The 23,120-nt window shown below is 34.6% G+C and overlaps 1 protein-coding gene across 1 annotated transcript in view; it reads right to left on the reverse strand.

Annotated features, from left to right (window-relative positions):
• The window catches only part of TOGARAM1 (TOG array regulator of axonemal microtubules 1), a 79,995-nt gene that overhangs the window by 42,360 nt on the left and 14,515 nt on the right, over nt 1-23,120 (reverse strand). Inside the window, exons 2-8 of the mRNA XM_060142955.1 lie at nt 21,388-21,544; nt 17,861-17,995; nt 11,396-11,701; nt 9,849-10,111; nt 7,642-7,874; nt 4,734-4,834; nt 944-1,096 (exon numbers count right to left, since the gene is read on the reverse strand). Coding sequence (XP_059998938.1) covers nt 944-1,096; nt 4,734-4,834; nt 7,642-7,874; nt 9,849-10,111; nt 11,396-11,701; nt 17,861-17,995; nt 21,388-21,544 — 1,348 coding nt within the window. The remainder of the gene's footprint in view (nt 1-943; nt 1,097-4,733; nt 4,835-7,641; nt 7,875-9,848; nt 10,112-11,395; nt 11,702-17,860; nt 17,996-21,387; nt 21,545-23,120) is intronic.

Here is a 23,120-nt window from a genome sequence, read left to right on the forward strand (position 1 = left end):
ATATGTGGAATCTAGAAAAATGGTACATATTAACCTATTTGCAAGGCAGGAATAGACACACAGACGTACAGAATGGACGTGTGGACATGGGGGAGGGAGGAAGGGGTGGTGGGATGAATTGGGAGATTGGGATTGACATATATATACTACCATGTGTAAAACAGATAGCTAGTGGGAACCTGCTGTATAACACAGGGAGCTCAGCTTGGTGCTCTGTGGCGACCTAGATGGGTGGGAGGGAGGTCCAAGAGGAAGGGGATATATGTATACATACAGCTGATTCACTTCATTGTACAGCAGAAACTAACACAACATTGTAAAGCAACTATACCCCAATAGTAAAAAACAACAACAACAACAAAACAAAATCACTTCCTCTTTACCCTGAGGAAAAAAATTTAAATGCAGCTGAAATAGGATCTCTGAAAAAAACAGAGCAGTCACAGAAGTGCTGCTTGCTACTAAGTTTAAAAAAAAAAAAAAGGAATGTAAATTATTAACAATGGTTAGTGATAACAAGGAAGCTACCCAGGTTCTACCACAGGGAAATTATATTCCTGTTTCCACAGTTTTACTCCATAGTTACAACCTAAGTAGGCACCTAGGAGTCTTTTGTTCACATGATTTCTCCGTTGCATTTTAATGGTAAAATGTCTGTATGTGTGTGTATGCGTGTGTGTATCCTGGGGCTAAAGGTCAGCAGGGAAACCCTAGTTTTAACCTCTTGGGTAACAGCTTCCCTGCATTGGCTCCTCAGACAAAACCATAAATTAATATGTGAACCTACGTGTTCTCCTATTTGGCAAAATTATTCAAACAACAACACAGCAGCAGAAGGGTAAGAAGAAAAATCTCAAAACTGAGACCTCAGTTAGTTTTTCTTTATTGGCATGCTTACAGAGAGACACTAAATCTTAAAAATGAACTTAAGAAATTTACTAACCTTTTGTATGCTTATAATGTCTTGGGTGTTCCTTATTTTGTATTTTTAAAACACTAGGTGAAATGTCATGTGGCCTATCATCTTCAAAATCACCACATCCAAACCCATAGTTCACACGTTGACCAATTATGCTTACATTGGATGTTGTAATCCCTATAAAATAAATAAAATACATAAAAATATTTATTTGAATGATGTAATACCATAGGTACATATCTCTCCTCTAAATCTATCTTGGCTTCTAAACCTTTAAAAAGGTTCAATAACATAATATTAAAAATTATAACATTACAGTAATTTTTTAAAGTTTTATCTTATTTAAAATTTTTATAATACTTTTTACCTTACTAGCAGATCAGAATATTTATTATAAGCCATACTATCACATTTTATAAAAGAGGCTTTAAAATTACAATGAAATACAAAATTCAATGTTTGAAAGAGATAATCAAATATATATATTTTAAAAACATGACAGGCATTTAATGTTTAAATGACACTTTACAGCAAAACAGAATTCTTTTAAATCTAGAATTTTTAAACTGCTTCCTGAGAGAGGCCTATATTCTCCATTTCTCTCTTTTCTCCCACTCTCATGGTCTGGATTGTGAGGCAATAAACTATATAGGAAAGGAGCTCAGAATCTGGAATTATGCTTCCTGGCTTTAAATCATAGCACTGCCACTTAAATTGCTGACAGAAGCTGGTCAAGACACTTAAGCTTATTTGTAAAATGGGGATAATAGTAGTAGCTCTTCCAGAACCTCTGTGAGGATTGAATGAAGAAAATGTAAAGGGGTTATTAGTACAGGGACTAGTGTACCATAAATATACAAATGTTATATTCCTAGTTAAAAACAAATCAAACTCTAATGTAGGCCTCCTTTTAATAAATATCTAAAATTTTAATCTACATTTGAATGTTTAAACTGAACACCCTATACTAATACTTTGCAGCTGTTAAAACCACAAAACTACTAAATGGAAAATCCTAGGCAATATATATTTAAGTCACCATCCATTTTTATGTATAGCTGCCATGTAAACCATTAAGTAATAACAATAAAATATAATTTGTTTTTAATACTGTTGAGGGTATTTTAATAAAAACAGGACAGCAGGGAGAGGAGGTGGCTGGTGGCCGCTGGGCTAGAGAGTACTGCAGAGTATAGGGCACTAAGTCAGATTCATTGAGAAAGATTTAAAAAATATCTGCTATTAAATGATAGAGACCTTCTGGGTGTAACATGGATATCTTTCTAAATTCTTCTTAATTTTGATAGTTAATTCATAAAGTAAGCCTCATAAAGATATTGGCTTTGGATGGAAATGCTTTCTACTAATAGTTGATACTAACGTAAAGCTACAGGAAAAAAGTTTGCTAAAACAACATTCAGGAAATTCAGCACAATGTGCTATAGTAGGTAGTAGTGGAATCTATGTGGAAATCTGGAAATGCTGATGTGAAGACAGAATGAATTTATAATTTTTACGTAATTATGTTTAGGTAGTCCTTATTCTGAGCATTACCATTTTTATGTTTCACCAATTAAACAATAAACTTGTAGAAATCACTTGCTTACTGAAAACAAAACAAACCCTATCCCAAAGAAACAAAAAATGTAAACCCAAATTTATAAAATCCTAAACCATTAGCAACTTAACATTTTGGAAGCATATTAAATTTAACCAAGAATATCTTACAGTAAATACAATAATAGTGTTTCTAAAACTTGATCCTAGAATTACCTAACTTATTTGTTAAAAATGCAGATTTCTAACTCTGAAGATTGATTCAGTAGGTATAAGGTGAGGCCCCAAAACCTGTATGTTATATGCATTCCTAGTGATTCCTAGGATTAGGCAAGTTTGAGAAACACTGACTATTAAACAAGTTTGGGAAACATTGAACATCGCATACAGAAGCGTGTATTACTGTAAGACCTATCACTCCACTAAAATTTAAATGACTCACAAGGTCATACAACTAGGGTCAGAGGGAAACTCAAATCTCGGTTTTCTAAATCTACCCTTCTCTAATTCCAAGAATATTCTTCCAAAAGAGGGTTCCATTTTTATAAACTAGATATAACCTGGCAACAAAGTGTCTCTTCAAACTTATATAATTATTTGTAAAGTAATAAATAATTTATTAGGATAATCAGCCTTAAAAAAGAATTAAAGAATAAGTTTATGTATTATATTTCTTTGGGTCTTCCCTTTTAGGAGAACAAACACTTACCAAGTGCCCACTATGTACTAGGTGCTTTATATATGTTATATACTTAGATCTTCACTACCCTTCTCAAGGTTTACATCATCAGATGAGGGAACTAGTTTCAAAGCAATTAACTTTCACAGAGCAAGAATATGATTATTAAAATATCAAACTGGGATTCCAGCTAGAGTCTTTCAGACTCCAAAGCACATATACATTGCCTTCCTGTGCCTAGCAGAATAACTATCTCTTAGTCTAACACACAAGCTTTGTGGAAGCCAGTATACCAGACACACATAGCTGAGTTGGGCTTTTATAATTATGACAGGCACTTGTTGGCAATCAGGGGTAAATAATCTCTGGGGATCAAGAATCTGAGAGTCCAAAAAAGTAAAACACTTTTTACTTATATAGTGCAATACCACTATAAAAATGTCAGTGCAAAATGTAATGATATTACAAAAGAGGTAATATCAATTTTATTTGTGAATTGGGAAGGCCTCCCAGAGAAAGCAACTGAGTTGTTTTCACAGCTGAATGGGGTGTGGTGTGGATTTGAGTTCATCCAGAAGAAACAGTACGCGCAACTGCAAAGAGATAGAAATGGTACTGAAGGTGGTTTGATTTAAATGGATCACAACATACAAAGCAGGAAATGAAAATGAAGCTGGAGATGTCTGCACGGCTCTGATCAAAGAAGAATGCTCTGAATAAATTTAGGCTAGGCAATATAGTCAGTTTTGCATTATGGGAAAGGGATTGTAAGTGGACGAGACTGAAGCTGGAGAGAAATGTTAGGCGGCTAAGTAAAAAATGAGTAAGAGTGATAGTGGGAATTACAAAGAGATGAAATTAAGATATATTTAGGAGGAAGAAATTTAAAATCTTAGCAAACAGTTAGATACACACACAGCTTTCTAAGAAAGTAATTATAAGGTAAACTTTAAGGTTGTTAGGACTTTCACACTGAGATCATGCGAAAATAAATATCATATCCCAACTTGCTACAATTAATTCATAATTCAATAGTTTTACAAATCATAAAGAAGAACATACAGTTCCCATCCTAAATTGATCAGAATTCAAATATTTTTCTAATTTATTACTAATACCTGAATCTATTTTCTAAGAACTGCTGTTATAAATTAGTGATTTCCAGGTTAGTTTACAAAATGCTTAACACAAGATATTTACACTAGCTAAATATTATTTTTAAAAGAAATTGTCTTTTGTGGCCCCCGGTGGTTTCTAAACTATTCTGCACCTAGAGAGTTCTCAAAAACTTTGATGGCCAGGTCACATTCTGTATCAATTAAATCAAAATGTCCTGGTGTAGGAGCCAGACCGGGTAACTTATGGGTTTAAAGGGGTATCAATTATTCAGGTAAGTATTTTTTCTTCCAAGAATAGTAAGTATTCTTGCCAAAATGGCCTTTTAAGGAGTTAAGAAGATGGTTAGTCTTAATTAGTAATTACAAAAATTCTAAATCTAAAATACATTTGCCATCATTTTTTAATCATTTAAAAATCATACTTTCTATAAAACATATTTATAAAACAGTCATAGAATACCTGCACTGGGGCTTTGTTCAGCTACCTGAGAGTTCTTATTCTTTGCAGAAGAAAGTTTTGTTAGACAAGGTTTTGATCCAAATGTTGGAAATATGTCTGACCTACAATGAAACAAAGTAATTTCAATAAACATTGAAGATCTAGAGCTATTCAGCATTCTTATATCAAACATTCTCTATACTTTTATTAACTCACTAAACTTTGATAGTGAGGCAGCAACAAGTATGATAAACTATGGCTAAGAATATTTCTTATTGGTATTCCTATTTCACCTTTTGAACTTCCAACCTTTTCAACATATGGTCAATCCTTAATTATTCATGAGAGGATTACCAAAGGAAATGAAGACACTACAATTTGTGCTGTTTAATCTTCCTTTGGGTAAGGGGAAAAAAAAAAAAACCTGACCCAAAGACAGTCCATTCCAGAACTAAGCCAAATGATTCTAATCATCTAGTATATTATCTACCTTCATATATAATATAAAAATAGGGACTTAATAATATTATAAGAGATCAGCAACAAGTGAGTTTTAGCAAATGCCGCTTTCTTCATGGACTATTTTTTGCTATACTTTCTTGACTTTATAAAGGCCTACAGGCCTTATTTCACAAAGAAAGTAAACTGAAGAATATTAAGTCTGTACATAAAGGGAACTGTTTAAAATCAGTAAGAGCTAAAATGCCAATAAGTCAGTGATGGATATTATCAAGAAGAGATTTTACAAAGGAGTACAATTCTTAGTAGTTGGGTAGGCATATTTGTTAATTGACCTAGTGAGAAATCAATGTTAAATATTTTAAAAGAGTAATTTCTCTAGACTAGATGACTGTCAATTTACATTTATATTGAGTGTATTTGACTTAGATGAAAGAAAATACTTCAGTCTCTAGAAAAGTGGTTCTCAATAATTTTTCCTTCCCAACCCACGTAAGGATGAAAGCCCTGCAGAAGTAGTAGTGACTTTCTTTGGACATGATTCTTAAGGCAGGATGTAAGCTGGTTGAGAATAATTGCTCTTAAACTAATAAAATAAAATGTGGAAACAGTAAATTCATTAAAGATAATTCAGTCCATAAATGAGGGTATACTGAACTCCTTTCTCACGGAGTTTAATATCTGAAGAGAATAACTCTATGAAACAATATTGCGAATAGTGAATTCTAAATGTTATATCAACAATATAAAATGAACTTTTCTTCCCAATTGCGTTCCAGATTACTTACAGAACCTTGAAACTGTAAGAGTATGTAACATAGAATTTCACATTCATGTAAGATAAAGGAAAAACTTTAGGTCTAAGAGATAAATGTATATATTTTAAATGTCTGGTAACTTAATGTAAACATAATTACTTCATCAGCCCACATAGCCATTCCAAATTCATTTTGTAAATATATTGCATTATTCTACACAGGTAATTACAACAAAGGAATTTCCAGTAATAAAATATTTCCAACTGCAAAATAAGCTGCTGTTTCAGCTAAAAAATGTGGGGAAGGAAATCATGGAATGAGACAAACCTCTCACAATGGGACACAAAAATTTAGTTTAATTCTATGAACTGCTGAAATAAAACGCCTTTCTACATTAATGTTCAACAGAACATCATCTCTCCTTGGATTATGTAATCTCTACCTATTAGAGGTTCTAGTTCACTTAAGTAAAAATAATTTAAATTTGATTTTAAATATTTACCTCTATATGTAAACATGGTATGGATAAAATCAAAGGAAAATGAAATTAAACAGACTGACAACACCAAAGGTTAATAAGGATGTAAAACAACTGGAACTCTCATACATTGCTGACAGGAGTATAAAATTGCACAAGCATCTTAGAAAACAGCTTAGCACTTATTTAAAAAGTTAAATGTCCATCTACCCAAGACCTAGTAATTCTACTCCTAGGTTTCTGTCTAAAATAAAGAGGAATACACCTGAAACACAACACTGCAAATCAACTATAGTCCAATATAAAATAAAAAATAAAATTTAAAAATAAAATAAAATACAATAAAGAGGGAAAGGATTCCCCAAAATTCTAGAATAGGGTCACAGAGATTTTCAGAAATCAAGGTAGGATCACTGTTTAAGATTTAAAGGTTATTGAGGGGGCTTCCCTGGTGGCGCAGTGGTTGAGAGTCCACCTGCCGATGAGGGGGACGGGTTCGTGCCCCAGTCCGGGAAGATCCCACATGCCGCGGAGCAGCTAGGCCCGTGAGCCATGGCCGCTGAGCCTGCGCGTCCGGAGCTGTGCTCCGCAGCGGGAGAGGCCACAACAGTGAGAGGCCCGCGTACCGCAAAAAAAAAAGGGTTATTGAGGTAATCTGGAAAAGTTCGTCCAATTGCTATGCTGTCAGTATGGGGTGACCAGGACTCTAATTCTAGCACTGCTGCGGTAAGGAAACTCCTGAGAGGGCTGCAAAAGCTACTGCATGGAGTCCTAAACTCGCACAAGATAATGGAATAACAAAATATAAGAAATAGTTGGGTAATGGCTGGGTGGAATTTATCCATCGATTAGAGGAAACTGGTGCTGAGTTTTAAACGAAAATCATTAAACGAAAACAGTAATATCAGCTATTGGTCAATCGTCAGAGTCAATGATACAGAAAAGAGCTAAAGGACAAGGAATATTAGAATAAATCTTAGGCATAAGAATAAGTGGGGCTTTGGGACTAGGATTTATATTAATTTAGTTGGGGTTGTGCTCTGTCTCTCCACAACCACCCCAAACCAAAGCCAACCAAGGTAATATCTGTAAATTTTCTGTTGTCTTTTAAATGTATTTCAACGTTTCAAAAACTAGAAAATGGTCTTAAAGTTTTTTTTTTAAATATGATATTAGAGCTTCAGACTACAAATTACAGATCAGAATTCATCTAACATATCAAAAAATAAAGTACATTATTCTCTTCCCCTGGGGAGTTGTCGACAGAGAAGAAGTCAAAGATTCTTGGCTGTAAACTCCACTTTCACTGTAAGAGCTGATGTTTGGAGAGGAAGATCGAGATGCAGAGTCCACAGTCAAGTCGAGCTTAATTGCAGAATCAGGGCTTTCAAGATCAGAAGTACTGCCACTCAGTTTTGCTCTTTTCTTAGCTGCACTATTACGAAGGGACCTAAGAGAGTTCTGCATCTAAAAAAAATTAAAACAATTAACTTTACAAAATAATTATATAAGTAAAAGTTATCCTTAAATTTCAAACTCCAATAACTATACCTAGCTAGCCACTCTTCAATCCAATACTAACAAGATGGATGTTAACATATCTGTACATAGTATAAATACAGATTTCATCACTCAGGTATTTATTTATAAACAACTTCCTAGATTATAAGTTCCTTAAGAGGAAGGATCTCAAGATATTATTCACCATGGTACTTCCAGCACTGGGTACAACGACTAATATATTGTAAAAATTCATTCATAGGTGAATCATTGAATCAGATAGTAGCACAGTTAAAGTCACAGAGGTCCATTTAACCTTAGGTCAATAGTGTGCTGATGTGGCTATTTAGAAGTTCTATGAGAAGGTCAGCAAAAAGTAATCAGCTTTCTAAATTTGAAGTTTACATCAAGCTTGCCAGTGTTAGAGTTCAGAGAATAACAGATCATTGTATGTAACTTCTGAAGACAAGTATCTATAAAAATGCAGAGGAGAAATCTTTATCACATATATATTAAGTTTGGGAATAGAGCCTTGAACAAATTAAGGAACTCAGAAATATACATAAGCTGTGTTTTGCTTATATTTTGATTATAACAATTAATAGTTGATTTGATAGTACAGCCACTTCCCTAGTAAATCCTTGGAAGGTTGAATATCTAAAAACATTAGTATCCACCTATATTTACTAATAATTATAAAAAAGAAATTACCCTTTCAATTACCCACTAAAAGGACTATTTTTAAGTTATCATAAAAGACAATATGTAGGATCAGATGAAATTTATGAGTTACACAGGAAAATGCCTCTTCTGTAAGTTTGTTTCCTGTAAATAAATTCCCTTCATAGTACCACTGGACTATAACTGGAAAAACAAAAGCAAAAAGAAAAAAACAAGAAAAGATTTTACAAGCAATTAGAAGTTGGAATGACTAATTAATTCATTAAGAACCAATTTTGATTCTTTATAAGTTAGTTTTACACATGCTTAATGTTAAAGAAATGCTTTTTAAATGAATATGCATTAATTTTTTTTGAACAAACTATCAGTACATGATGCCTTACGTCTTAAAAACAGGCTAAAATAAGACCACAAAATATCATCACTGGGTGTTTCAGTTTACATATTTAATGTAAAACACTTTTCAACCTGACATCAGGCAAACTGAAATGATAAAAAGGAAGCATCTGTGGAAATACTGCTCTAAATCCAAAGTAACATAGCAGCCACATCCCTTCTCTGGCATAATTAATATGTAGAGTTATCATATTGGCAATACATTTTTATAGTATAAATGGAGTGATCTAGGATTCAAAGATAAAAATACAATATAATGTCAATTTCATAAACTTGCACATATGCACAAGGGACATGCTCAAGAATGTTTACTGCAGCATAGTTTGCAATAGCAAAAGACTAGAAATAAGCCAAAATCAATTATATGAGTACATTATAAATATATCAAAATACTACTATAGCAATATAAAAAGTACATAAAACACAAACTAATGGTAACAGTGGTGCCTCAGTGAAGAGGAAAGAGAAACTGGATTGGGGAGGGAACTATGTTATGTTTCATTTATTTAAAAAGTAGGAAACAAAAACGACAAATTGTTCATTTGGTAGGGGTTAGTGCATGGGTATATTGCTATATTATCTGTACTTTTAATTTGAAAAGGAATAATATATGCACAGATTACTGGAAGGAAAGACATTAGAGTGACAGTGATAAATTATTCTGGGTAGTGGAATTTGGTGTGATGAATTTTCTTCTTAATACTTCACTATAGTTTCCATGTCTTCTATTGTGAACATAAAATATTTTTACAAATAAGACACCATGTTATGGGATAAAAAGTACTTGATTTTTCCTTAAATAACAACTATTATTTATAGACAATTACAAGCATTTAAAAATTACTGAAAATATTTGGTTCTAACCTCTTCTTGATCCAAATCTTTATCCCTGATATTTAATTCTGAAAGATCAATTGTAAGACTATCTTTTTCACTCTTCCAAATGTCATCTGGCTCTTTCTTTTTGGGTCCCACTGTACTTAAATCAGCTTTATCAGGCAAAAGGCTGATGGCCCGTGGTATGGGAGGTACAGGCTTGGTCCCATTTAAGCCTCGTCGGGAAGATGGTGATCTCACCAAAGCAGGTGTAAGTTGAACTGGAGAAGGTTTCTCTTGAGAATTTTCTCCTGCATGAAAAAGACATATTTTATTCTTTTTTTTTTTCAACTTCAAGTTGAAAAACAGTTATCGATAGCGTTAAAATCACAAGTGTTTAGAATTAGGTGTTTTTAAATTAAAAAGCACATTATATTTTACTAGAAATAAAGATTGCTACTTGAGATAAAAATATCAGTGTCCCCTAAAAAGTATAACAAAAATGGACCACCCAAAATCCTTTCATATCAAATAAAAATATTATATACCAAGTGAATCTTTTTTTTTTTCGGCTGTGCCGCATGGCTTGTGACATCTTAATTCCCTGACCAAGGATTGCACCTGCGCCCTTGGCAGTGAAAGCATGGAGTCCTAACCACTGGACCGCCACGGAATTCCGTGAAATTTCTTCATACACATCATCATGATTAATACTTGTAAAGTCCGTAATAAGCTAGAAGGGTTAATTATCTGGCTTGATATAACTATGTAAGCAACACTTGAATGACTACTATGTGCAAAGCAGTAATACTGGGCACTAGGGAGAACAAGTTGAATAATGTCTCAGCTTTCAATACAATATCTGATTTTGGAGGAAAGACAAATACAGAAATAAATTAAAGAAGAGAATGAACACTCAGTGCTAAGAGAAAGTAATAAAATCAGCTGACTATGCAATAAATTGACCTTATGGTTATAAACTGGAACATCTGTGTTGTAGGGTAGTTTAAAGGTGAAATATCTGATCTCAGGGGCTAGGGATAGGAAAGCATTTGGGACATGGGGCTTGCCTTTAAAAGACTTCTTATTTTGAGACTGAATCTGTCTTAAGTAAGCTAACATGCTAATTTTATAATTTTGGACTGGGCTATTGTTAAGAAAAGAATATTTTAGTTAATAACAAGTAGTAGAAAAACCATCAAAATAATTTTAACAGAGAGTAAATAGTCAATAAATGTCAAATAAATACTAGACATTATAGTAAATATATGAATTATATTTTATATTTGTAAAGCTAAAACTTGTTAGTAGGATCTCAGGCTGTTCATGTTCATATACCTTATAAAGCATTATTATTTGTTTAGTTCCGAAAAAGGATTCTTAAGTGCCAATATAAGAAAAAAAAAGAAATGAGAATTTCAATTGAATTTTATATTACACATTTGATCTATTTAACTTTGTTAAATATTTTCTTAAATATTTACTAATTCAGAGAAATAAAACACAATTTACCAGCTTTTAAAGATCTAACAACCCAAACTTCAAAGTAATTATTCGAACATACAAATAAATTTGAACAAAGTATTAATTTTTACCATCATGTATACCTGTAGGATCAGATGACTTTTGGCTGACAAGCTTTTTCTGTGGACTTGGCTTTGAAACTCCTTCAAAGCTTTTAAGAGGCCAGGAATTTGAGAAATTAACAGAATTATCTTGGGACTTCTTTGGAGATACAGTAAGAGATGTGTGCTTTGGACTAGTTCGAGGTGATGAGAGAGGATAGGATGGAAGAATGAAGCCTCCTGAACTTGGATTTGGACCAGAGTATGATGAAGTCCGTTCTGTCTGACTACCAAATGTTTGCTGTGTCTTACTGCCAAAATTTAGGCTAGCATAAACTGTAATAAAACAAAAGAGAATGTAATTTATTTATACACATCTTCTAAGAGTTTTAAGTTTTTTTGCTTTTCACATTCAGGTTTTTAATCCCATCTGGCATTTATATTTTTGTATGATGTGAGGTAAAGACCTAATTTAACTTTCTGCTATAGAGATAGTCCAGTTTCCCCAGTGCCACTTTTTGAGCCACACATTCTCTTTCATCTATAAATCTCCCATATGTATATTTAGGTCTATTCTTAGGTGCTTCTTATTGGTTGCCTTAGTCTTTTTGTCTGTTCTTGCACTAGCACCACAATGTTTTATTTATCATCACACTAATAGGATGAGTCTCCTTCCATTTTTTTCCCAGTTTTATTGAGAGATGGTTGACATACATTACTGTGTAACTTTCAGGCACACACCATGATGGTTTGATATATATATATATATATATATATATACACACATTGTAAAATGATTATCAAAATAGGTTCAGCGAACATCTACCTTCTGACATGGATACAATAAAAAGAAAAGAAAAAAGGAAAAAAAATTTTTCTCTTTATGATGAGAACACTTAGGATTTATTCTCGTAACAACTTTTCTGTATGCCACACAGCAGTGTTAACTATAGTAATCATGTTGTCTCCTTCCATTTTGATCTTCTTTAGAATTATCTAGGCCATTCTTGGTCCTCCATTCTTTCATATGAATTTCAGGATTAGCCTGTCAGGTTCCATAAAAGATCCTGTTGAGATTTTGACAGAAATGACACTGAATCTCCTTGTTTAAAAATATAGGATCTCTTTTAATTTATTCAGGCCTTCTTTCACGTCTCTCAAAAAAGTAATTTAGTTTTCATAATAAATGGTATGCAAATCTTCTGTTAGATTTCCAGATACTTACACATTTTGTTGATACTATAATTTTTCTTAAAAACTACATTTTCTGAATGTTGCTGGTGTCTGGGAGCTTTATTGACCTTTCCTTTCAGGTTTTATATTTGGCAACCTTGCTAAATTATTTATTATTTTAATAGTTTTCTGTATATCCTTTTGGATTTTCTACATAGATAATTAATCCAATAATGGTAATAATGATAATGATGAAGACTATGATGACAATAATGAGAGCTAATATTTATTGAGCTAATGTTTATGTGCCAGATGGTGTTCCAAGTACTTTATATGTATTAACTAATTTAATCCTCACAACAATTTTGTGGGGTTGGTACTATACTTATTTTATAGATAAAAAAATGACACAGTAAATTGCTAAAAATCGCACACTAGGAAATTATAAAGTTGGGATATGAACTCAGGCACTCTGGCTCCCAAGCCTGTGCTTTTAACCACTACATTGTATCATGTTTTATCTGCTTAGAAAGGTATAATCTCCCAAGACTGAACCAGGAAGAAATAGAAAATATGAACAGACCAATTACCAGTATTGAAATTGAATCAGTAATTTTAAAACTCCCGACAAACAAAACTCTGGTACCAGATAGCTTCACAGGTGAGTTCTATCAATTCACCTATCCTCGAACTATTCCACAAAATTACAGAGGAAGGAACACTGCCAAACTCATTCTATGAGGGCAGCATCACACTGATACCAAAACCAGACAAAGATGCCACAAAACAAGAAAATTGCAGGCCAATATCACTGATGAACATAGATATAAAAATCCTCAACAAAACACTAGCAAACGAAGTCCAGCAATACATTAAAAGGATCCTACATCATGATCAAGTGGGATTTATGCCAGGGATGCAAGGATTTTTCAATATCTGCAAATCAATCAATGTGATATGCCACATTAACAAATTGAAGAATAAAAACCTTATGATCATAACAATAGATGCAGAAACAGCTCTTGATAAAATTCAACATCCACTTATGATAAAAACCTCTCCAGAAAGTGGGCATAGAGGAAACATACCTCAACCTAATGAAGGCCACATATGACAAACCCACAGCTAACATACTCAGTGGTGAAAAGCTGAAAGCATTTCCTAAGATCAGGAACAAGACATGGATGCCCACTCTTGCCACGTTTATTCAACATAGTTTTCAAAGTCCTAGCCACAGAAGTCAGAGAATAAAAAGAAATAAAAAGAATCCAAATTGGAAAGGAAGAAGTAAAACTGTCACTGTTTGCACATGACATGATACTATACACAGAAAATCCTAGAGACACTACCAGAAAACTACTAGTGCTCATCAATGAATTCAGTAAAGTTGCAAGATACAAAATAAACAGAAATCTGTTACATTTCTATACAATAACAACAAACTATCAGGGAATTCCCTGGTGCTCCAGTGGTTAGGACTCTACGCTTTCACCGCCAAGGGCCTGGGTTCAATCCCTGGTCGGGGAAGTAAGATCCCAGGAGCTGTGTGGCACAGCCAAAAAACAAACATGAAAAAACTATCAGAAAGAGAAATTAAGGGGCTTCCCTGGTGGTGCAGTGGGTAGGAGTCCGCCTAGCAAGGTGCAGTGGGTAGGAGTCCACCTAGCAATGCAGGGGACACAGGTTCGAGCCCTGGTCCGGGAAGATCCCACATGCCGCGGAGCAGCTAAGCCCGTGTGCCACAACTACTGAGCCTGTGCTCTAGAGCCCGCGAGCCACAACTACTGAGCCCGCGTGCCACAACTACTGAAGCCCACGTGCCTGGGGCCCATGCTCCACAACAAGAGAGGCCACCACAACGAGAAGCCCACACACTGCAATGAAGAGTAGCCCCCACTAGCCGTAACTAGAAAAGGCCCACGTGCAGCAATGGAGACCCAATGCAGCCAAAAATAAATAAATGAATAAATAAATTTTTTAAAAAAAGAAAGAGAAATTAAGGAAACAATCCCATTTACCATTGCATCAAAAATAATAAAATACCTAGGAATAAACCTACCTAAGGAGGTAAAAGACCGATACTTGGAAAACGATAAGACACTGATGAAAGAAACTGAAGATGGCACAAACAGATGGAAAGATATACTGTGTTCTTGGATTGAAAGAATCAACATTGTTCAAATGACCATACTACCCAAGGCAATCTACAGATTCAGGGCAATGCCTATCAACATATCAATGGTATTTTTCATAGAACTAGAACAAAAAATTTTTTTAATTTGTATGGAAGCACAAAAGATCCCAAATAGCCAAAACAATTTTGAGAGAGAACAGAGCTGGAGGAATCATACGCCCTGATTTCAGACTATATTACAAAGCTATAGTCATCAAAACAGTATGGTACTGGCACAAAAACAGACACACAGATCAATGGAACAAGATAAAGAGCCCAGAAATAAATTCATGCATTTATGGTCAATTAATCCATGATAAAGGAGGCAAGAATAAACAATGGAGAAAAGACAATCTCTTCAAATAAGCAGTACTAGGAAAACTGGACAGTTACATGCAAAAGAATGAAATTAGAACATTTCTCTAACATCATATACAAAACAGACTCAAAATGGATGAAAGACCTAAATGTAAGACTGGATACTATAAAACTCCTAGAGGAAAATATAGGCAGAACACTCTTTGACACAAATCGCAGTAGCATTTTTTGGATCCAACTCCTAAAGTAAAGGAAATAAAAGCAAAAATAAACAAATGAGACCCAATTAAACTTAAAAGCTTTTATACAGCAAAGGAAACCATCAACAAAACGAAAAGACAACCTACTAAATGGGAACAAATATTTGCAAATGATATGACTGATAAAGGATTAATATCCAAGCGTATAAACAGCTCATACAACTCAACACCAAAAAAACAAACAATCCGATTAAAAAATAGGCAGAAAACCTGAATAGACATTCTTCCAAAAGGGAAATGCAGATGGCCAACAGGCACATGAAAAGATGTTCAACATTGCTAATCATCAGGGAAAGGAAATGCAAATCAAAACCACAAGACAATAGATATCACCTCACACCTGTCAGAATGGCTATCATAGAAAAGAACACAAATAACAAATGTTGGCAAGGATGTGGAGACAGGGGAACCCTCAGACAGTGTTGGTAGGAATGTAAATTGGTGCAGCCACCGTGGAAAACAGTAGAGAGGTTTCTCAAAAAATTACAAATAGAACTACAATATGACCCAACAATTCCACTCCTGGGTATATATACGAAAAAAACCCAAAAACTCTAATTTGAAAAGAAACATGCACCCCAATGTTCACAGCAACATTATTTACAATAGCCGAGATATGGAAGCAACTGAAGTGTCCATCAACAGATGAATGGATAAAGATGTGGTATATATCTACAATGGAATACTACTTAACCACAAAACAGAATAAAATTCTGCCATTTGTAGCAACATGGATGGACTTGGAGGCTATTATGCTAAGTGAAATAAGTCAGACAGAGAAAGATAAATACTGTGTGATATCACTTACATTTGAATCTAAAAAATACAACAAACTAATGAAGGTAACAATAAAGAAGCAGACTCACAGATATAGAGAATAAACTAATGGTCACCAGTGGGGAGAGGGACGGGAGAGGAGGGGCAATATAAGCATAGGGGGTTAAGAGATACAAACTATTATGTATAAAATAAGTAAGCTACAAGGATATATTGTACAATGCAAGGAATATAGCTAATATTTTATAGCTATAAATGGAATATAACCTTTAAAAATTGTGAACCAGTATATTGTACACCTGTTTCTTCCTTAATATTGTATTGGGTTGGCCAAAAAGTTTGTTTGGTTAATGAACATGCTGTTCAATAAAGTTCTTGGTGAAAACTAAAAATGTGTCTTTTATTTTTACTTAAAACCGAATGAACTTTTTTGGCCAACCTAATAAATCAACTATACTTCAATTTAAAAAGTCTATTTGTAATCTTTTAGGGGTTCCCTCAAATTTTCCTTAAATTTTTTTGAAGACTTTCTAAGACAACAGACCTAGCTTATGTATATAAGAAATAAAACATTTTTCTGAAGACTTAAATGACTATGTATATCATGTATCATTTACTTTTAATTCATATCTGACATGCTTAGGACCTCTACTTCTACCTAAATCTTATTGGAGACTTAAGTGGTCACAAATTGACATACACAACCTATTAGTAAGTTAAACCTTGACCTTAGAAAAACATGATATTCCTTTAGTAGCTGCTCTAACAGGTATTCTGAGAGGTTATAAAAACCAGAGCTACTATGAAGATCTGATTAAACACTGAGAGTGGAGGTAGTCTACAAAAGTAATGTAATCATTCAGGGATATCCAAAACAGGAAGAGGCTAAGCAACACAGAGAAGCCTCTCTGTTTCTACTAATCACCAGTCACAAAGGTATCTCGTCAAGATTTGGGAAAAAAACCTATATCATTAAGAAAAATAAACTATTTTATTGGGAATAACACCATAAAGAAAAACTTTATGGAGTCATGTGGCCCTTTGGAGTGGGTGGAGGAAAGGATGGCTAAAGCGTAAGTGCTATACTATTAACTAAACCTTCACTAATTTCTAATGAGCATTATTTTTTCATCAACAAATAAAGACAGAAGTACAACCCTATCACTCAAAAAATTTTAGTAAAGAATATACAACAAAATCAAAATATCTCTAGAAATATTTGATTTGATTCTACTACTAAATAATAATTGATACAGCTATTAATTAGCATATAAATTGAAGAAACATCTTCATAACCAAAATTCATATGACTGACAGCCAGCCTCAAACCCTCCCTTTTGTTCTATATCTTATAAATATGTAAGATACCTGAAATGATAGCTAGCCAGGAAGTTATGGTTCCTAACAGGAGATATAATAGATTATTTAAAACTGTTATGGAAAATAACTGTCTTCTGCTAACATAGTAATCCTTAATGGATATTTAGGATATTATCTTAAATGGATAATTTTATTTTCAATTACTTGGTATTAAAATACTCATCTCTACCATGAGTTTCTAAGCTCTCTAATTTTAATTAGTCATATATAAATATATATATATATCAAGATTACTAAATCTAACATCTTAAGATAACAGTTATAAAAAATTTGATTAAAAATTTTTAAAAAAATACAACATCCTTTTCTTTTCTGTAATGAGTATAATTACCCAAAATAACACGTAAGGTAGATTTGGAAACCCCACATAATAATTATAAATCATCTGTATCCAAATAAAGTTGGAATTTAAACCTTTATCTTGATGACTGTTAGTTGTCCCCAGGTACTGTAAGTCAGAATCCACACTGTCAGTTTTACCACATATCTGTGAAAATCCAAGTTGTCCACGTTTCCCAGAAAGATTTGTCTGATGAGTTCCAGTGGTGCCTTTGGAAGGAAGGAAGAGAAAAACATAAAATCAAAAGTTAACTTTATTTCATGAACACATCTAATTTCACAAATGTTGGTATCATTTGTGTGGGAATAAATACAGGAGTATATATACACTGAGCCAGGCAGGCAAGAAAGGGATAAAGCTTTTGCTATTGGCAGATCTGATTAGTGACAGGGGTTAAATGACAGAAGACAGACTGGTAAAGTACAGAGAAAAGAAAAATATATTGAAAAATATGTACAAAGGCAGTTTCTTCCTACATGCTCCCTTCTCTCACCATGGAAGGTTTCTCCAGACCTGGCTTTCCTTCTTCCCAGTATTTGTAAGTACATTTACACTCTACCCAAAAAGGTCTACTGCAGGACTCTTCTTTCTTTCCTAACATGTAACACAGCATTTGCACAGCTTCGAAGCTTATCCAGGCATATTTCCCAGATCCCTTTCCCCTTCCTGTGGCTGGTTAAGGTTATTCCTGGGCAGGGGAATAAGTCTGAAGAAAAGAAGGTGATATTGACCTCTTTGGTATTTAGTTTATTCATCTATAAAATCCCTTGTATGTATTTCTAAAATTCTGATTTTTATAACTCTTCCTCTACGATTTCAAGCCCCTTTACCCTTCATGTACTGGACATCTTCTAAGTTAATTCTTACCTCCACGCTTCGGTTATACTTTCTCCTGAAATCTTGCCTCACTGCCAATCACAAACACTTCCCTTCTTTAAAATTCAGCTCGAGTCCAACCTCTTTCCTGGAGTTGTTGTAAACCACTTCCATACCTATGATCTTTTCCTTTCTTGAATCCCTATAGTACTTATAATTCATATCATTCAATCTATCATTAAATTACATGTTGTCTCAGTTATTTAAAATCTGTAAAATTAGGTAAGAACTTCCAGATGGTACAAAAAAACATGAGCCTTATAAAAATCCCAAGTAATGGTACAAGCATAACGATATATTCTTGCATTTTTTTGTCTATTAAATAAACATTCAACTATACAATCATTATAACACTTCATTCTTGTATGAAAATATTATGGAATTTTACTGCATAAAGGTCTATAAATTCTCCTAGGGTAACAATGTTTTCTAAATATTGTGTCTGAACTCATAGCAAACAAATTTCAATAACTGATACCATTTGGATCTTAAATAAAAAACAAAGTCAATCTTTATCTTATACTCCATTTTCCCTTCCTAACTGGTTTCGTTCTGTCAACACATTACCATTTTTCTAATTACCTGGGTACTAAGTCTTGAAATTTTTATTCCTCTTCTTTTTTATTTTATTTTTTTTGCGGTACGCGGGCCTCTCACTGCTGTGGCCCCTCTCTTTGCGGAGCACAGGCTCCGGACGCGCAGGCTCAGCGGCCATGGCTCACGGGCCCAGCCACTCCGCGGCATGTGGGATCTTCCCGGATCGGGGCACGAACCCGTGTCCGCTGCATCGGCAGGCAGACTCTCAACCACTGCGCCACCAGGGAAGCCCTTCCCTTCTTTATTTTATTTTTTTATTTTTTTTGCGGTACGTGGGCCTCTCACTGTTGTGGCCTCTCTCGTGGCGGAGCACAGGCTCCGGACGCGCAGGCTCAGCGGCCATGGCTCACGGGCCCAGCCGCTCCGCAGCATGTGGGACCAGGGCACGAACCCGTGTCCCCTGCATCGGCAGGTGGACTCTCAACCACTGCGCCACCAGGGAAGCCCCGGCCCTTCTTTGTTTTTTATATCCAGTCATATTTTCCTGATTATTCATTTCTATACAATTTGTAAACAACCTTGTAACCCTAGCTTCTATTTTCCTTAACAGAAAAAATCTCTATTAGCTCCCTATAGCTTATAAGCACAAGCTTAAATTTTTGAATCTAGCACACAAGGGTTCCCCACATCCCAATTTATCTTTGACCATCTAAAATGAATCTTGCCTTTACACAGTTGCCAGAACATCTCAAGCCCATTCCTAATGTGAGCCTTTGCTTTCTTCATACCTCCCCTCTAACATCTTAAATCATATATATCCCAAAAAGATGCAGTTCAAGTACTATCTCCTCTTTAATGCCTTTTCTATCTGATAAGGCCCATGATAGTGACCATGTTCTCTGAACTACATAATATTTACTTTCTGTAACACTTACTTAGGCAATTAAACACCTTTCCAGTTGCTCTGGCCAAAAAACCTTAGAGCACTCTTGACTTCCCTCTCACACTCCTACACACCCCATCAGCAAATCATTATCAACTGTACCCTTGACATATATTCAGGATCCAATCACTTTTCACTACATTTACTGCTACACTGGTCGAAATCTCCATCAACTCTAGCCTGGATTACAACAGACTCCCTGTTTTCTCCCTTGCCTCCTTTAATCTATTTCAAATGTAACATCCAAAACAAGCCTGGAAAACAAGGCAACTGATGTTACTTCTTTCATCAAAAATATTCCTCACTCAGAGTAAAAGCCAAAGTTCATTCGAAAGCCCATTAGGCCTTAAAATAAGAACCCCTATTATCTCTTCAAGTTAATTTTCTACTTCTCTTCCCCTTAACGCTTTTCATTCCAGACTTACTAGCTTCTTTGATCTTTTTCAAAAGTGTCCCATACTCTGCACTGTTCCCTCTTCCAGGAATTATTTGCTGTTCTCTCTTGATATCTATGTGGTTGCTTCAAATATTCCCTCCTGAATATGGCCTTCTTTCATCACTTTATTTAAAGTAGCCCCTCCTCTATATTCCTCTTTTTGAAAGCTTTTTTTTTTCCATAGCATTTATCACCATCTAACCTACTGTTTTGCATTTATTTAATGTTTGCTTTGTCCCAACTAGAATGAAAGACCCATTAGGCAGAAAATTTTCCCTCTTTTGTTGACTGCTATATCCCTATTACCTAGAAAAGTACCTGCACATATGGGCTTCCCTGGTGGCGCAGTGGTTGAGAGTCTGCCTGCCGATGCAGCGGATATGGGTTCGTGCCCCAGTCCGGGAAGATCCCACATGCCGCGGAGCGGCTGGGCCCATGAGCCATGGCCGCTGAGCCTGCGCATCTGGAGCCTGTGCTCCGCAACGGGAGAGGCCACAACAGTGAGAGGCTCGCATACAGGGAAAAAAAACAAAAGTACCTGCACATAGGATATACTCAGTAAATACGGGTTGTTGATTAAGCAAATATTGCCTTACATTACTACTTAAACGATTTCAGTGAGAAACACTCCCAGGGTCTTATGAGACAATTATGTCAAACTGTCCATTCTTATCAGATCTTTAACAAATATTTATTGAATCTGAACTGTCTACTAGATTATAAGTTCTATGAGCTCTTAAAAGAACCATGAAGTTTAGAGGAATCTTTAACTTGGTTCAAAATTTCCATTACCTGCAACTTTCACTTACCAGTAGCACATGTAGGAAGAGAATCTGAGTTAAATTCCCAACTCTTCTGAAATAAGTTTCTTGACACTCTTTTTCTGCTAAAACATAAACCATCATTGACTGGCATTCCTTGAGAGGGCTTTAATTTTGGAGATGGAATGAAATCATTGGCTGAAAACTATAAGAACAGAATAATAAATTAGCAAATGTGGGTTAAGTCTACTTGGCAATAAATATGACACAATTTAGACCTAATTATGAAATTCAGATTAAAAGAAAAAAATTAAATTTATTAAATATACAATGATACAAATAAATGTCCATATACAGTATGGTACACTAGCAGTATTTTTTCATGCCATGATAGAAATGCTAATTTTTTTCCTCTTTCTTATACCTCACCCCAAACCTTTTCTGTACCTTACCTTCCTAGAGTACACACACATGGCAGCTAGGAAGGAAAGAAAGCAAATGACAAAAACAGTGAAATGACAACTTGAATAGAGAAAAGGACATTTCTGATTCAGCAGCATGGCCAGTCACACTATGCCATCTTTGAGCATTGGACAATAAATGCTAATTGAAGATCACTGAACCTGTAAGCATCCCATTTTACTATTCTTAGTGAGACAAATTTACTATCCATAATTAGCAGCCCAAATGTAAATGTAACCTATGTCACGGTTCCCTTAGGAGATTTCTGTATGATAGGTCTTTCAGTCAAAACCAAGTACATAATACTTTATATACGTCTAGTACTGTATAGTTCCCAATTCCTTTTCCACATACCCACTTTGATCCTTAGGATACAAAAGTGCCAGGATAGAATTTTGAATTTCTACCTAATCATAGTTAAAGAACTAAGTGAAAGCATGATTCAAGTGTTCAGAATTCTTCACCAACGACAGCCTCAATTGCTCTGGATCATTTCACATTGACCATAGCTATAGAACATTTTAAAAATTGAGTGAACACACAAGAAATTATACTTACTGTCCATATATTTATTTGGCGCTTACAGACACAATCAAATCTACACAGGCAGTGAACTATAAGTCTTCTCAGGTATCCTCTACAAACTTTGTCAAGTGTCAAATGGCAATGAAATACAATAAAATTAAAGATACATCTATTTGAAAACCTCTTAGCCACTTGACCATTACAAGATTAAGACTATAAACTACTAAATATACCTCAAGTAACTTCTTATTCCTCATCAAATTTTGTGAAAAACCTGTTAACTCCTTCAAAAATTAATCCCAAAACACCAGTGAGAAATAATGAATGCCTCAGCTGAAAAAGGCCTGACTTTACTTTCTCAAAATCCAATGTTATAATTTCTGTGACTGATTATATAGAAGGCAGTATGAAAAGGACACAATGGAATAAAAATGAAACCAATTACAGTCAACTTTTGATTAGATACATTAAAAGAAGGTATACTAACCCAGTTAAAATCATGAGTAATCCAGAAATAATTCTCCAGTATGGAATACACTTACATTAGAATTACTCCATAATTAATTTCTGCTTAGAGAATAGAACATGAATATGTATGACAGCGAATACAACAGCTAGTGGTAGTGGTGGTGGGGTGGAGATAATGGGGGCAGTGGTAGCAGTGGAGAATGTGTCTGTGAATCTGGCATTTTCAAGAATCTAGAAGTCAGGAATTACATTTTGCTGTAGAAAAATCTGCAAATATTTGAAAGCAGACTGTAGACACACCAATTATTATTAACATGAGAGGTCTC

The sequence above is a fragment of the Lagenorhynchus albirostris genome, chromosome 1 (genome assembly GCF_949774975.1).
Source record: "Lagenorhynchus albirostris chromosome 1, mLagAlb1.1, whole genome shotgun sequence".
In the NCBI taxonomy this organism is placed as follows: Eukaryota; Metazoa; Chordata; class Mammalia; order Artiodactyla; family Delphinidae; genus Lagenorhynchus; species Lagenorhynchus albirostris.